The sequence below is a fragment of the Dama dama genome, chromosome 30 (assembly GCF_033118175.1).
Source record: "Dama dama isolate Ldn47 chromosome 30, ASM3311817v1, whole genome shotgun sequence".
Lineage (NCBI taxonomy): Eukaryota > Metazoa > Chordata > Mammalia > Artiodactyla > Cervidae > Dama > Dama dama.
In genome coordinates, this window is record NC_083710.1 from 72,758,626 (window position 1) to 72,776,263 (window position 17,638).

The 17,638-nt window shown below is 44.3% G+C and overlaps 1 protein-coding gene across 7 annotated transcripts in view; it reads left to right on the forward strand.

Annotated features, from left to right (window-relative positions):
* The first annotated feature begins 392 nt into the window (after window positions 1-392).
* LOC133049208 (ATP-binding cassette sub-family C member 4-like) overlaps window positions 393-17,638 on the forward strand; it is a 161,194-nt gene continuing 143,948 nt past the window's right edge. For 3 of the 7 annotated variants that reach the window (XM_061133158.1, XM_061133157.1, XM_061133159.1), the window contains exons 1-3: window positions 394-905; window positions 5,665-5,775; window positions 6,483-6,603. In XM_061133158.1, the coding sequence (XP_060989141.1) occupies window positions 832-905; window positions 5,665-5,775; window positions 6,483-6,603 (306 nt within the window). In that variant the 5' untranslated portion in view covers window positions 394-831. Of the gene's footprint in view, window positions 906-5,664; window positions 5,776-6,482; window positions 6,604-17,638 lie in introns of all 7 variants that reach the window. The other 4 variants (XM_061133154.1, XM_061133155.1, XR_009691242.1 and 1 more) reach the window with 3 other exon arrangements.

Below are 17,638 nucleotides of genomic sequence, written 5' to 3' on the forward strand. Positions count from 1 at the left end.
GATTCTGTGACTGCTGTATGGCTAATCTATTGATAAAGTTTTTTTGTTATTACATGTTCATATTCTTCCAATCGTCCTTGGGCCAGCCTTTTGTGACTCAGAGGAGGCCTGGGAGACTGAAGCTTTTCTACAAACAAGAGACAGGCAGAGGGCATGTGGTGCGGGTAGGGTCTATCCCAGGAAGGTCCCTCAGGGGTCCTGTTCTAATCCAGTTGGAGACCTTCCCGCAGTGCCCTTGTTTGGTCTTGAGGAGGGCAGCATGCCCAGAGGGTGGGCTGCTATCTCCTTCTACCAGCTTTCTCCAGGTTTCCTTTTCAGCTCATGGGGAGCCTGTGAGCAGCAGAGATAGGCGGGGCCTGAGCCTCCCTTCTCCACCTTCTGGGTGACTCAGAGCAGGAACTTCCGCAGAGTTTGCAGCCAGGTGTGCTCCAGGGAGCTGAGCTTGTTGTGCCCCGCAGTCAGCCTGCCTGCCTTTATCAAAGATCTGGTAGCTTTTGCCTCCCACCTGCGTGGGGCTTCTGGAAGTGTCTACTTGGGTGTGTCTTGGTCCAGCAGCCCCACACGTGGCGCGCTGCATCCATCCTATACCTGTGGCAGACCTGCACTGAGCAGGAGCCTCAAAGGTGGACTCGAGGCTGCTCAGTCCTGGGAGGCGGGACCTGGCGCACAAAGGGTGCTCCACTCTCAGAAGCAGGTGTTCTCAGGCTCCTGCCCAGTGGACCTGTGGGGCAGCCACTCTCCAGCATCCCCGCAGGCGCCTCCAGGAGCAGCAGGAGCCCCACCGCCACCTAAGCAGGGCAACCCCGGTCTGTGTCCGCCTTGGCCAGCAAGATGCTGCCCGTGTCCCCGGAGGTGAAGACGAATCCGCTACAGAAGGCGAACTTCTGCTCACGCCTGTTTGTCTGGTGAGCGCCCCGTCTGAGCTATGACAATCGCTGCGGGCACCTGCCTGACACTGCTGGCTTCTGTTGGGGACCAAGGGACAAGGAGAGGGTGCGCGCCTGGGGCCGGTGGCATTAGGGCTGGGAGGAGGACCCAGGGACCTGGTGTCCACCTTATCCAGCTGCCTCAGAGCTGCTCAGCAATTCACTGTCAGCTCTGAAATAAGCTGCAGCTTTTACTCCAAACAAGCAGCTTATGAACAACTTTCTTTATCTAATCAGTGCCCTGCACCTTTGCCATCTTCCAATAATGTCCCCACCTTTCCCCATGTTCCTTAGGTGAACGTCGGAGTTCCAAATGCCCTGCACTCCCTCTCTCCCCCATTCATGACCATGTCTTTCTTTCCCTCCCTGCCTCCCTCACTGTGTGGTTGACTGTTTGTCCTGGTACCTAGTTGTGGTCAATTTCATGTGCGTACAAAACACAATTGTTTTCTATGAAATGAATGGGAATACCATTCTGGAACACCTTTTGCTTTTTCCTGGGACACACAGCCAGGAGCAGACTATTTGACCACAGCCCCTTTCCCTATTGCAAATATCTCCACTTCCACCTTTGAGGACCAAACCCTTGGGATGGGGTCCCTGAAACCTGTGGGGTCTTATCCAGATCTCTAGCTCAGAGAGCAGTGCATAGTCTTGATGTAGATGGTCCTGTCCAGGAGTCCTATGGTCCTGAAACCACTGAAGGGTCCCTGAGCTGGGAGGAAATACACAGATGAAAATGCTGCAGAGAACTGAAGCTCTTAAATGAAGTCTTCATCTAATAGCTTGGACTGCAGAAAGGCAGGCCTGAACCTTTGGACTTTAATCACACTTGGGTGATTATTAGGTCTTTTGTTTCTCTACCCTAATCCATTCATCTTTCCCACAAACTGTGATACTTCTTTTATGGGACAGTCTAGGGGATCCTCAGGGGGATGGCAGCTCCTATGCTTGTTTTGATGGTGGTGTATTCAGTGTATGTGGCTACATCTCTTGGCTATTTGATGGCCCTTAAGGAAAGAGGGTCCTAGAAGAAGGAATATGTGTGTGCTGCTCCTGCTGCTAAGTCGCTTCAGTCATGTCTGACTCTGTGCGACATTATGGACAGCAGCCTACCAGGCTCCTCTCTCCATGGGATTCTCTAGGCAAGAATACTGGAGTGGGTTGCCATTTCCTTCTCCAGAATATGTGTGTGGTTACTATAAATAATAGCAAAACAGACAAATGTCTCCTTAACTTCAAGTAGGTTAAGAAACTCTCAGAGCACATTCTGTTTGTTGGTTTTGAAAATGTATGCATAGAAATGGAAGGTGAAGACTTTGGTTTTGGTTGGCACCTGTTTCCAGTTTTCCTGCTGGGGAGGAAGGAGCCTCTTGTTTCACACCTGAGGACACTGAAGCATAGAGGTTGAGTAAGTTGCCTACCATCACACAGCTAGTAAGCGGTGGAGTGAGATCTCAAACCAGGCAGCCTGGTTCTGGAGTCTACGTTTCTTATGTATGTAACTGCTGTGCTTATCATGGAATTGGTTGCCTGGACTTGTGCAAGGGTTCTAGCCCAGGTTGAAACCCCTTATCAAGACTGGGGAGGTTCTTTTTCCATTTATATTCCCACAACCAATAAGTAAACCAATGGTGAGATTGGTAAAGCACAAGCTTTGCTCAGTGACGAAAGAATGGAGAAGCAATGAATGCATAATGAGGCTCTGTGTCTACTGGAGGTTAGGCCTTCTGCCATTTGGGTCCTCACTAGTTCTAATCGGTTCTTATTTCTCTCTTTCCTTTTATGATTAAGCTTGAAACTCAGATAAGAGCAGTTGGTTTCCATTCAAGGGAGGGACAGGGATATAATTCTGGCATAACAGCCTTTCCTTTTTATAGCTCCTTTTATCTGAGAGACTCTGAAAGGGTGAAGGTTGGTCTGATGCTGCTTCCTGCTGAGCATGGGTGTTGTCATATGTTGGGTTAGAGGAGCAGTATTGTTCCTGATTCAACCAGAACAAATCTGATTGTCACCAGACTAGAGTCCCAGTTGCCCATAGCCCAGAGTAAAGACCATCTGCGGGTTGACTGTATTGGTTCTCCAAGAGATAAAACTGATGAGACAATTGAGGAATCATGGACCAAAGAGCAAGAGAAGGACAGTAACTGTAGGGGTTCTAAGAATGGCCTTAGAAGCTCAGGGAAGCTGGGAATCCTTCTTTTGAAACTGTCACAAATTTGTTCAGACAGGCCATTTTGACCTGAGTATTTAACCAAGTGGCCTGTCTATTAAAAACAATTTTTTTCTTGTTGGAGTATAGTTGGTTTACAATGTTGTGTTAGTTTTAGGGATACAGCAAAATGAATCAATTATACATATATCCACTTTTTAAAAAAAGATTCTTTTCTTTAAAAAAGAAAAAGATAAAGGCTATTACAGAGGATTGAGTAGAGTCCCCTCTGCTATATGATAGGTTCTTACTAGTTATCTATTTTATATTTGCTTCCCTGTAGACTCAGGCAGTAGAGAATCCAGCTGCAATGCAGGGACCTGGGTTAGATCCCTGGGTTGGGAAGATCCTGGAGAAGGAAACGGCAACCCACTTTGGTATTCTTGCCTGTAGAATCCCATGGACAGAGGAGCTTAGCGGGCTACAGTTCATGGGGTTGCAAAGAGTTGGACATGAATATAGCAGCTTATATATGTCAATCCCAGTCTCCCAATTTGTCCCTTCTTCCTTTACCCCCTCGTAAACATAAATTCGTTTTCTACATCTCTATTTCTGTTGGTAGATAAGTTCATTTGTACTGTTTTTTAAGATTCCATGTATAAGTGATACCATATAATATTTGTCTTTGTCTGCAAGTGACTTTCTCTGATAGTTGGGATGCATTCTCTTCTATCTGACCACTTCTGTTAACATAGAAACAATAGGAAATGGTTGCTGAGGCACAAATTCCCCCTTGATCAGCCAGCAGGCAATCAAGAGCTTTGTAGTGGTCATGTGTCATGTGGGCCAGAGGGTCCAGTGAAGATTTTGTCATTCTAAGGTTAGAACTGGTTCCTCTACTTACCCAGGCCAGTCTCTGACTTTTTGTTGTTGTTGTTGTTAAATACTTAGGGTATTATAAATTGTTTCTCATTCTAGGCTCACCAGGGATCCTACAAGAGTGACACTGCTATTACCAGTCCAGCTCCCCTCTTGACTAGATGAATGCCCCCCTTTGATTCACAGGTGGTGTGCATGTAATTAAAATCTGAAAGTAACCTGGATCTGGTATGAACCATCTATAGCCCAGTGTCCCCTGGTAGAGTTTTCTTGGAGACAGTAGATGGCCCAATGTGGGTAACACATGCCACAGGAGCCCCAAGGAACAAACATCCCTCAGGGGCACATACACTGTCTTTGGGTTTTCTTGAGTCATGTTTAGGCTCATGGTGGTGCCCTTCCATCCAGGGCACTGGCTGCATAGCCAGACCCCTCCATGTTTGGTATGATCCTGTCCCCAGAGCCCATAAGCATGGTAACTATCTAGAGTCGGCCATGCCTGTAGGTGCAGGGCTCATATTGAACGGTTGGTTGGACCCCCAGGAAACAGGAATTTGACTAACACGCCTTTGTTGCAGAAGGGTGGCAATGGGGGCAACCTTGATGTCCCTAGTCAGAAGCCTGGGCTTGGAGGAATTAAACCTAGTTTGGTGATGTAGTCAGCTGTTAGTGGAGTTCCCTGAAAGTCTGGTGGGCTCTATTTATTTCCCGACTGAGGCTGATGGTGACAGATCCAACAGTCAGTAAAACTCCAGCCCTTTTGGATGTTTGAATGTTTCTTTTTAAGATAAATGAATCTGCTAGGGAGTGATAGCAAGGAGGACCATAAGAAGAATCAACCGTGCATTTTAGTTAGGAAGATGTTACTTATCTTGAGGTTGTCTTCAGAATGTTGGGGTCAGAAAGAGGCTCTCATGAGTGTTCTGGCTGAGGGGATTCTGACATGACTGTAAGGAGGTCAGGGTCCAGAGCCTGTTAGACTCAGGGTGTTGTGTCCATAAGATAATTCCCTGTAAAAACTCCTCTGTGTTGACAGCTGTTCTAAAGAGATCTTGAGATGGCAGGGTTGCAGCTGCTTTGAATATGACTGGTGCTAAGACACTTTCGTCATATCTGACTCTTTGTGACCCCGTGGTCTGTAGCCCACCAGGATCCTTTGTCCATGAGATTTTCCAGGCATGAATGCTGGAGTGGGTTGCCATTTCCTTCCCCAGGGGATCTTTCCAGGCTAGGGATGGAACCAGTATCTCTTACATCTCCTGCATTAGCAAATAGGGTCTTTACCACTAGCATCAACTAGCTATCCTTGAATCTGATACAGTTCAGAAGATTTAATTCCCCAGTAATACAGGAACATATCTGCAGCCATACCCACAATGGCCTTTCAGCTCTCTTCTGCATGCCTGAACCACTGTTACTTTATTTTGATTTCTAAATGTATTATTTCCGTAATAATTAAAGTGGATGTACCATGTATGATCAGTAGGCCACAAACAGGCTTCTTTAATTAAGTTATATCATGTATAAGCCAGCATGACTTTCCTGTACCTAGAATGTGTGTGTGTGTTTATAAGCACATGTCTAATTTCCACCATATCTTTATATATTTAAAATGTAGACTTTTTTAAAACAACATCCATGAATGTAAGATTCCAATTAGAGATGTGTAATTTGGATACATGTCACTCTCCTTTTAATGTTTAACAGGTGGCTAAACCCCTTGTTTAAAATTGGTCACAAACGGAAATTAGAGCCAGATGACATGTACTCAGTGCTTCCGGAAGATCGCTCCCAGTGCCTTGGAGAAGAGCTGCAAGGGTGAGCACAGGCAGCAAGGAGATGAGAGGGAGAGTGAGAATTTCCACGTGGGGCTAAAGGTGTGGGGGAGGGGGGTTTTGCCTTCCTCTGGGTTCTTCTGAGCCTCCTTCCCTGACACTCCATGCTCACCCACCTCAGGCTGACCCTGGGCTTAGTTCTGTTCTGTTAAGTTCAGTTGCTCAGTCGTGTCTGACTCTTTGTGACCCCATGGACTGCAGCATGCCAGGCCTCCCTGTCTATCACCAACTCCCGGAGTTTACCCAAACTCATATCCATTGAATCAGTGATGCCATCCAACCATCTCATCCTCTGTCGTCCCCTTCTCCTCCCACCTTCAGTCTTTCCCAGCATCAGGGTCTTTTCAAATGAGTCAGCTCTTTGCATCAAGTGGCCAAAGTATTGGAGTTTCAGCTTTGACATCAGTCCTTCCAATGAACACTCAGGACTGATCTCCTTTAGGATGGACCGGTTGGATCTCCTTGCAGTCCAAGGGACTCTCAAGCCAACACCGCAGTTCGAAAGCATCCATTCTTTGACGCTCAGCATTCTTTATAGTCCAACTCTCACATCCATACATGACTGCTGGAAAAACCACAGCCTTGACTAGACAGACCTTTGTTAGTGAAGGATTATCTTTCACTCTGGTCCCCTTCCCATTTTCCCTTTGGTGGACATGCTGTTCTTTACTGTGCTGTTTCTCATCACAGGTACTGGGATCAGGAAGTTGAGAGAGCCCAGAAAGACGCACAGCAGCCTTCCTTAATGAAAGCAATCATAAAGTGTTACTGGAAATCCTATTTAATTTGGGGATTGTTTACATTTCTTGAGGTAAAAGAGTTTCATACTGTGCATTGCTTTTTGATGTATGTATCTGAGTTATGTGATGGACGGGACAGGTAGGGAGAGAGGCCAGTAGTCTAAGGTCTGAGGATAAACCTTCTAGGAAACATGATAGCGCTCAGAGGTTGTATTTACCTCTGGAATGGACAAGAGCTGGACCTCCAGGGGTTACTATTTTTCTTTTAACTGATGAAAACAGTGTTGTGGAAAGATGGCCTTGAAATAAAAGGCAGTTTATATTATGTTAGAAAGTTCCTGGTGCTCAGTATAAACGCTGATTGATCTTTGACCAAAAGAAGAGTCCAGCAGCCTCAGGCAATATGTACCCTGTGATTTAGAGGGAGGTAATTTGGACCCGAGCCCAGAGTAATATACATTTTATGGCTCTCTTGTTATAATTTAACAAGGTAAAAGTTGTTACCTTGACCAGGTCACATCTGATAAATGCTTTTCTAAGAAGATACCATCGCCTTTCCTCTTCCAGGGGAACAGAACCCAGGGCCCTGCATCTGCACTGTAGCCGCCCAGAACTCCTAAGAGCATACCTTTCCCCAGGCCGCCCCCTTCCCCGTGGGCTGGCACTGTGAGCCAAAGCCCCCGAGGGGAGGAGCTCCAGCTTCACCTTGAATTCTCTGCACCCTCCATGCTGGTTTCTGTCCTGGCTGTGGGGTTGATTTCTGGTTGAGTCTTGGTAGCTGGCATTGGCAGAGGGTGTAGGAGGGGATGTGCAGGGCAAACCAGAGACAGAAAGCCCTGAGGTCAGTGACCTCCGTGACCCTGAAGATCCTGGGTCAAGACCCCCTAGAGGACAGTCCACTTGGGGACACAGTGCCGGCAGCCCCCTGTTCTGGCTGAGCCTGCTGGAGGCCTGCTGCAGACCCCCCTCGGTGGCTCGTGCTCTCCGTAGTCCCTCAGTGCTGCCTTAGGGACACGGGTGGCCTGTGAGTGTGTGAGAGCAGGAGGGATGGAAGATGCAGTTGCTGTGAAAAGGGGGTTTTAGGTGGAGAAGGTGGTGAGTTGTCATCAGTATGTTGAGAATGGGCCAGGTAGTTTACAGGTGGGTGGCGTGGCTCTTGTTTAAAGGCTGTGTTGTACTGAAGGGTACTGCGGGCAGTGGGCAGCTGGGTAGGTGAAGTTTGACCCACATAACTGGACTGACAGAGAATCTGTCAGCTCCAAGGTGATTGGATGGTCTTGGGAGATGGAGTTCTCATTGATGATAGAAGTGGATTGGCCATTGCGCCAGAGGGTGGGACAGGCATGTGGGACAGAGTGCCACCTTATAGAGGGCACTGACCACCTAGGTACCTTAGTGCCTTGTGAAGGGCAGGGGGTGGGAGAGGGAGCAGGAACCCTTCAGGCTGTCCCAGCCCTTCTTTGTCCCAGGTGTCGCTGTCCCAGTCATGGTATTTCCACATAGTCACAGTAAGTGTGTTTGAAATACACAGGTGGCAAGCCTGTGTGGCCTGTTTGTGCAGGATTTCCTGACCTCACACAGCGGAGCTCTCATGAATTCTGCTTATCAGGAAACCCTGGGGCTTCGGTGTCTGCCTGTGGCTCATCCCAGGTGCCTGGTTGGATGAGTGTTCTCCAGGTTTAATGTTGCATCACATTCTTGAGCAGGTCTTTCTCTGCTGTCCCTGGCCCTCTAGTTTCTCTTTAGTACCAGATGCTAAAGAAGCTTGAAGGCAAGTGGGTCTCAAAGCAGAGCCCATGTGGCTGGGTTTGAACTGAGCTTCTGGTTTTTCTTGCTGTCCTGGGTTATTGGCTCCTTGGGTGGGGTCACTAAGACTTGGATGGATCCCATCCTAATATGAGCTCTGGATCATGGCTGTGGCAGCTCATGAGAGAAGCAGACATGGACAGAGAGGCCGCAGGATCTGGGGTCTTCCTGAGAGGGATCTGCCCCACTGTGGTGCTGGGTGTGTTGATTTCAAAGTTGTCCAGCCCCTGGAATACTTCCTGCTGAAAGTGAAAGTGTTAGTTGCTCAGTTGGTCTGACTCTTTATTACCCCATGGGCTGTAGCCCGGCAGGCTCCTCTGCTCATGGAATTCCCCAGGCAAGAATACTGGAGTGGGTTGCCATTTCCTTCTCCAGGGGATCTTCCTGACCCAGGGATCAAACCCGGATCTCCTGCATTGCAGGCAGATTCTTTACCATCTGAGCCACTTGAAGGGTCAAGGAAGGTCCCTGAGGACTGCACAAGGTGCAACTGGTAAAGCCCTGACCCCTCTTTTAGGAGCTTGGTTGTTGGGTGGTCATGGTGGAGAAGTGGGGAGTAGAGGACCATAAATGTAGGGGCTCATCTGTGTAGTAGTACTGCTAGTACTAGTAAGCAGTACTAGTTAGCTAAATAATTGATTTTATGAAGCAACTTCCCATGTTGTGATCTATCTCTACTGCTTGTTGGTCTTTGTATGTTAGATAGTGGAAGATGTAAACTCAACCCAGAAGTCTCTAAAACACAAACATGTTTCCTTGGTGACCTCCAGCCCTCTTTCAATTTTTTGGCTGCACAGAACACCCTGTGAATCATCCATCATCCCTGGCAGTGTGGTCTTACCACCCACAGCACCAGCAGGGCCTCCCAGGTACTCCTGGCAGCACCTTTGGGATAAAGCAGGGTGACACCAGTCCAGGGTGAGGTTTTTAGGGTTTTAGGATTTTGAGATTTGAAAGCCTCTGTCATATGAGAAGTGAGGAGTATCTCTACTGCTCAGAGAAACAAATGTCAGGCTAAGGAGCACTTGCCGGTCACCCCTATTTAGAACAGAACAACCAGAGAGTTCCCAGCACCCTGGCCCCTGTGTGCACCTCCAGGGGGACCGCAGGTAGGGAGGACAGGTCTCCATCTGCTCGGGGTGGAGAGGAGGAGCCTGAAACCTCTGCCTGGGCCTGAGTCACAGAGACGACCTCCCCAGGTCATCAGCACTTCTCTCTGAGAGGCGAGGTCTCCACCTGCTGGTGTGTAAGTGGGGTGACCTCAGAGAGCCAGAGTGGGTTCACCCAGTCCCTTCCCCTGAGAGGGGAGGTGTGGCTGGGAGTTTTCCCCTTCCTAGGACCCTAAGAAGTCGCCTGATCTTGTCCAGTCACTTGGCCTTTGTCTGAGGCCACTTTTACTGATGGTCTCTGGTCCAGGTGAAGGCTGGGAAGCACATGTGTGTGTAAACCTTCACTTTGGAGCTCAGCTGATGGGCAGAAAGTAAACAAAATCCTCTGCGTCCCACAGTGGGTTCTGTGCCTAGACTCAGGGCTGGTTCCCTGAGAGCTGCAGTGGGCTTTGCCTTTATTTCCCAACCCTTTCTTCTATGTGTCCCTCACTTCTGCTCAATCCAGGAGGCTGAGGAGCGGCTGCTGGTGGCACAGATACTCTGGGCTGAGAGCTACCACTGAGGACCACACAGCAAGGGAGAGGAGGAGGAGGCGTTGAGCCAAGCAGACAGGGACCTGCAGAGCAGACCTGCTGTGTGTGCCCTGCTGGTTCCTGAGAGCATAGCATTAGCCATTACGTGTTAGTAATATCCACAGTGATGACCTTGAATTATAAATGAGGGTGATGGTTTTCAATCCACTTTCTTTTCTTTTTCTAAGCATATGTAATTTTTTATTGCAAAATTAAGAGTTTTTAAAATTGAAGTATGATTGGCTTATAATGTTTTATTAATTTCTGGTATACATCATTAATGATTTAATATTTGATATAGTATATAGTAATTTTAGTTACCAACTGTCACCATACAAAGTTATTCCAATATTATTGAGTATATTTCCTATGTTGTATATTAAAATCCTGTGATTTATTTTAGTTATTTATCTTTTTCCCCCCAATCCTCTTTTATTTATTTTATAACTTGGTGTCTATACCTCTTAAGTTCCCTCACCTATTTCACTTTTTCACTTCACCCCCCTCAATCCATTTTCTTTAAGCAGTCATGGAGGTAGGTGACTCTTTTTTAAAAGACTGCATTCATAATGGTTAAGAATTTTTGCAATCTGCTTAGAAGGGAAACTTTAATTGCAGTCTAGAAAATTTGGCTTTTACACGTGATTTTTCTCAAGAGTTCTTGTTCTACTATGATCACCTGTAAGCAGCGATGAGTTTTCCAAGCCCTTTGTGAAACCAGCTTCTGCCATTATCAATAGAGTAAATCTCTGCCCTGGACTTCTGTTATTAAAAATGATGACATGATTTCAGAGCACTTTGAGCTATTGTAGCTCATTTAGTTGTCCCAGGATTCCACCCAGAGAAGCAAGGCAGTTATTTCCATAGATAAGGACCTGGAAGCAATGGGGTTTGGGGAGGGGGATGGGCACGCACAAGAGATCCCTGGGGTCATGTTACTCTCAGGTGGCCGATCTGGTTTCTGAAGCACAATCTTCTGATTCCTAGACCATTGTTCTCTGCATCATGTCCTGAGGCGGCTTCTCCTCTCACAGCCTCCACTGAGACTCAGAGTCAAGAGCCTCAACAGCTCCTGGCTCCTCTGTCAACTGCTTCCTATAGAGGGTTTTTTTTTCCCCTGTAGATTTTTAAAAATATTTCAAAAATATAAAAATAGAAATTGAAGGGTAACACAATGTGTCACTGCAGAACAGGGCTCTCTGACAGGAAGATTGTTGTGAGTTGATTCTTTTTTTGAGAAATAAACACAAGAGAAACTCTGAAGTCAGAGTAAAAATTACTCTTCTATGAGGGACATTTGCATTGATAAAGGAAATCTCCATTTGTAAAGGTATCTCCCTCTCTATTGGGAAGAACCCCTGGAGAAGTGAAAGACTACCCACTCCAATATTCTGGCCTGGAGAATTCCATGGACTGTAAAGAGTTGGACCTGACTGAGCAACTTTCACTTCACTTTTCACTCCTTCTCTGTACCAGAAAGAGAAGGATGGCTCTAAATCACAGCAGAATCCTGTTGAAGGACAATCTTCAAGAAGAATGAAAACTACATAACAAACCCAACCCTACCCTAGTTTAAGCTGCTTTTCCTATTAACCTCTCATAGGGGCTGCCTCACCTTTTCTTTTGTCTTTAGCTGGAGATGGTATTTAAGGTGGTGGCTTGGGCCATCTCAGGGAGTTACTCAGTTCTTCTTGATATTTCCCATGTGTATCAGAAATAGACATGATAATAAACTTCTGTTTTATTTTCTCTTGTTATTTTGTCACTTATCCATGCTTCCCTCATGGTTCAGTGATAAAAAAACTCATCTCCTCTCCCAATGCTGGAGACACAGTTTCAATCACTGGATTGGGAAGATCCCCTGGAGGAGGAAATGATAACCCTCTCCAGTATTCTTGCCTGGGAAATCCCATGGACAGAGGAACCTGGAGGGCTACAGTCCATGGGATTGCAAAGAGTCAGACACGAATTAGCAACTAAACAATAATAATCAGCTAAGAATTCAGAAGGGTACAGGGAAATGTAACCTTAAGTCAGCTTCAATAATTGCCATAATGAGCAGTCTTGATTCATCTGAACCCCTACTTGCTCTCCCTTCCCAAGATTATTTTAAAGCAATTCCAAGATATATCATTTTTACCCATAAATATTTTAGTATGTATCTTTAAAACATGTAGAATCTCCCTCCCCACTAAACATATTAACATAAACATTATTATTATGCATAAATATTAATTTTAATATCATCGTATCTAGTCAGTACTCAGAGCTGTCTTTTTCCCCCTTTTGCTGTTGGAAGCAGTATTAAACAAGGTACATTTGGCTGACATAGGTTATATAGATTGCTTTTCTGTTCCCTTCCACCCCATGTCTCTAGGTTGTTTGTCCTGTAGAGATTCCCACAGCCTGAATTTGGCTGATCACTTCTCCCCCTGTGTCAATTAACATGTTCCTCTGGCACATTAGTTTGGTCTTTAGGTCTAAAAGTTTGATGTAACTCATTTGGATTTTCTTCACCCCTTTCGTCTATGTAGGAGGTAGGGTTGTATACCTTCTTTATGAGGTACATAACATTTTGTGTGTGTGTGTGTGTGTGTGTGTGTGTGTGTGTGTGTGTGATGTTATGAGCTATTCATGATCCTTGCTCAAGGTCTATTGATTCATTAAGGGTTGCAAAATGAGGATGTTCTAAGCTCTTTGGTTAATCCTGAAATATATTTATAGGAAGAGTAGGGAAAATTAATTTTTTCACTTCTTAAAACCTATTTCCAAAATGATGTGTTGATTCTCTTCTGGGGCTAGTGAATTTTTATTGTTTGTTTGGTTTGGTTTTGTGAATATCAGTTTGAGCTCATGGATTTAAGCATTTCTGATCTGCTTTAGTCCACCTCATTTTTACGCTTGTGCCAACCTTGGCCATCTTTGGGCAGTGGGAGTCTGTTCAGTTTGGGTCTGAAGTCTTTTGCACATACTCTAGAAGTCTTTTCTAGTTTTTTGTTTTGTTTTCTTTTTGGTTTCTGTAGTAACAGGATATTTCTAGCTCATTTTGTACAGCATTGCTTCATCCCTGGAATCATCCATTTCTCCAAGCAGCCCTGGCTTCTTTTAGTGTGAAATGGTATTTAAAGACTATAGTCTGGGTGCTAGAGGTGCTTATTGTACTTGGTTATTGTTTCTCAGCTTTTTCATTAGACAAACTTAGAATACATTTTTTAAGGTAAATAAATATGTTTACATGGGTATTTAGAATCCAAGTCAGATGCAGATCACTAGTGTTTTTATTTCATCTTATTGCTCTTACATCTGTATCTCTTTTCTCCCATCATCTATTATTTGTCGCATGTCTAAGCCCAGTTCTCAATGATATCAACATAATTATTCATTTGTTTTACATTATAATGTGACTTCTGAAAACAGTTTAAGATTCTTTTTTGCAGTTCATACTGTCTTCAGGTGGATGTATCACACAGAGAATGTGTTTTCAAGTTGTTTTGTTTAAAACCATTTTTGATAGTTCTTTTTTTGTAAGGCTCTGTCAATCAAAAGAATGGGTATATATTTAGGTACCTTTGTTTAATTTTACTCTGAAATTTTAGGAATTGATTTTTAAACAATTATTTTATAATTATAATTCTGTATAATGTTTTCATGATTCCAAAATCAAGAGAAGGCTATTTTCAAACAAGTTTGATATGCTTGTTAGCTCTATTCTAACAACTTCTCCTTTTAGGGGTAACTTCCCAGGCTAATTTTGATTAATCTTTTTATTAATCTTTTTAAAATATAGTCTTTTCTAAACATTTTATTTTTCCTACTGTGCCGAATGAAAAATTTTAATTTTGTCACTGTAATCTCTGAATTTGTGTATATAAAGATTTTTCTAGAAGCATGTAATAAGTCATGCAACTCTGGTTGAAACTTTGTGATCCTTGGAACTCCTTCAGAGCAGGTCTGTAGCCATTCCAAGCTCAGATGCCATGACAGTGTAAGAGTTGAAGTTAGCAGATGCTTATGTGGGGTTAGTTTCTGCATCCAGAATCTACAGAGGGAGGAATTTTATCCACCATAAACAATTGAACCTAAACCACTTTCTGGAGGCTAGGCCTCGGGTGTTCAGTCCAGTTCAGTCACTCAGTCATGTCTGACTCTTTGCAAACCCGTGGACTGCAGCACACCAGGTTTCCCTATCCATCACCAACTCCCGGAGCTTGCTCATACTCATGTCCATTGAGTTAGTGAGGCCATCTAACCATCTCATCCTCCGTCGTCTCCTTCTTTTCCTGCCTTCAATCTTTCCCAGCATCAGAGTCTTTTCCAATGAGTCAGTTCTTTGAATCAGGTGGCCAAAGTATTGGAGTTTCAGTTTCAGCATCAGTCTTTCCAGTGAATATTCAGGACTGATTTCCTTTAGGATTGACTGGTTTGATCTCCTTGCAGTCCAAAGGACTCTCAAGAGTCTTCTTAAACACCGTGATTCAAAAATTTCAATTCTTCGGTGCTCAGCTTTCTTTATAGTCCAATTCTCACATCCATACATGACTACTGGAAAAACCATAGCTCTGACTAGACGGACCTTTGTTGGCAAAGTAACGTCTCTGCTTTTTAATATGGTGTCTAAGTTGGTCATAGCTTTTCTTCCAAGGAGCAAGCGTCTTGAAATTTCATGGCTGCAGTCACATCTGCAGTGATTTTGGGCCTCAGGCATCATAGTGCATTTATCCCCTCCCAGGTGATGCTAAGGTGCAGTCAGGATGAAGACCACTGTGTAAAAGATGAGTGAAGGCTGGGATGTCTAGAATCCTGATGGCTATGATTTCCCTAGATTCACTGCTTTTCCTCCTTATCCCTGGATTTTTCTCAACTCTACATTTTGTCACCTCTCCCCCAGTTCTAAAGAATAACTGCCTATTCATTTTTTTTCCTGCAAGCTCACACTTTTCTGCTTATATGTCTCACTCAAGCATTTTTCTTTGATAGCTTGTTTCTGTTTTTCTGGTGTTTTTTCATAAATGAGATATGGGGAAGTTGAGTAAGAAATATTTTAAGTACATTAATGTGGAGAAGGAATACTACCTTTTGTGGAAGTTCTAGCATCTAACCTAGCTGTGTAAGAGGTTACCGTAAGAAGCAAGAGCTGGAACCCATTGCCAGGTGCTTTCAGGAGGCTGAATATTAAGGACTCTATCCAGAAATGTCTACCTCGAGCTTCTCTGTCAGTCCAGTGGTTAAGACTCTGTGCCCCCAATGCAGATGCCAGGGTTTTTGATTCCTGGTCAGGAAACTATAATTTTGCATGCCACATTGTGTAGTCAAAATAAAAAGTCTGCCTCAGACTCTCAGAGAATCCTGAATAATGGATGCTGTAGTATTAAAATAGGCCCTTAATTTTAAACATCCTTTATGATTTCAGAGTTGTGAAGAATTCTTGTGAAAGGATAAGAACTATATTCTTAATTGGTTTGTGAAAAGAATATACATGTGGTCATAGATTGATGTCAAAGAGGAAGGGTTTAAGGGGGCAGTGTTTGACCTTATTCCTGCTGGTCAAGAAAGTTTTAATCTGGTTAGTTCCATGGTTGATATTTTCTCAGTTGTTTTATTTCTTATCAGTTGAAGGTGAGAATCAGGAATGTACAGATAAGAGATTTCCTTGATGGTGTCTGCCTACACCAGTGTACATGTGGTAAGGGCAGCTCCCGGGAATGGCTGATGCCAGTGTCTGTGTCCCCAGGGTGAGCCACAGTCACTCCTTGCCTCTCTGAGACACTCTCCAAGACAAGCAGTCTTCTGAAATTGGACCTTTCCTTGGGATTCATACCACTGTTTCATTTGGAGTTAAAACTTGGAACAGAGCATTGAGCATATGCAGGAGTTAATCTTCTGGTAGCTGGAAAACCTTTCACCTGGTTTGCCTCAGCCAGTTTTACCAAATGTCGGAAATGGAAACACTCACAGATTACGAATGCTGCTGCTAGCTCTCCTGTTAAATTAGTCTTCATCTCTAACCTTTCCTTGTGTGTGGAGGGCATGCATTTACTCAGTCTACCTTTGATGGTCTCAGTCATTTCTGCCCTATGTGTTCTGGAAGTTTTGGAGAATCATATTTAATATGTGTGTTCTTATTCTCTATATGTACTTTGGAGTTTTGTTTTCACAATTTTGTGCTATTCACTATTTTGCTTTCTATTTTTTTTTTGAGAGAAATTACTATAAAATTGTCCTTTACTTGCTGTTATTTTTCATATGGAGTATAATGTCAATTTTATATTTTCAACAGTTGCAACTTACGCCAGAATGGAAATTCCTTGTACATTATACTTTTCATCACTTTTCTGAATTGCTATGACTGCTCCTTGCTGCAGGCAAAGTTGTGCATGTGTGCTCAGTCACTCAGTTGTGTCTGATTCTTTGTGACCCCATGGACTACCAGGCTCCTCTGTCCATGGGATTTTCCTGGCAAGAGTACTGGAGTCGGTCGCAATTTCCTCCTTCAGAGGATCTTCCTAACTCAAGGATCAAACCTGCATCTCCTGTGTTTCCTGCATTACAGTTGGATTCTTTACCATTGAGCCATGGAAGGAAGTCCCAAAATAGTGCTTAAAAATAACAAATGACTATCCTCCCAGGTTACATCAGATTAAAGTTACAGGCCATGATTGAAAACCTTTATTATCTTTTTGAAATTTTTTATCCCAAATAAAGAAAAATCATCAAGAAAAAAAAAAGAATTGACAGATGAGTGGAAGGTACAAGCTGTGAACTAGCATTACACCTTAATGAGGCTGTTTGCTAAACTGTTTTTTTTTTTAAAAATATTTATTTATTTGGCTGAGCTGGGTCTTATTTGCAGCATATGGGATCTAGCTCCCCAGCCAGGGCCTGAACCCAGGTACCCTGCATTAGGAGTGTGGAGTCTTAGCCACTGGATCACCACGGAAGTCCCTCTACTGGGTTATTAAATACTGTTTCTCAGCAAACATATCCAGGTATGTTTAGGCATTAGTGATCTGCCTTTATTTACACTCTGTTTTGCTGGATTTATTGAACTTATCCATATACTCTTTGGTGAGTGACATTACTCTTAACCCTGTAATTACAAGGGTGTTAGGGGCAAATGGAGAGCTGAGTAACAGGAAACAGTGATTCCCAAAAGAGAATCGTAAGTTTTAGGAAATGTGGGAATGACAGATATTACTGCTGGGCTTCTGGTGGTTTGTGGCTCCAGCACTGGACTGCCCTTGGCCATGCCTAGGCTGGGACTGCCTGTACGTACAGTTTGATAATCTTGCTTCTCTGTGTGAGCCTCCACATTTCCATCTCAGGAAATTCCATAACAACAGTGTGGTTGACAGTCCATTGTATGGGGGACTCTTTCATGATCTCTCTATGCCACTTGGGATGGATGACAGGACACGGTGGAAATGTATCAGAACTGATTATTTTACTCAGGTCTGATCATCTTACTTATACTTCTTCAACTCAATACTGTTCCCTTTATCTTCTGTAGTAGATGAAAATTTCCATGACTTCATGGAAGGATAGGCAGTTGGTGCAGCCTGTGAACGTGTGTGTGTGCATGCATGTGTGCATGTGTGTAGAATAAGACATGAATGCTGAGG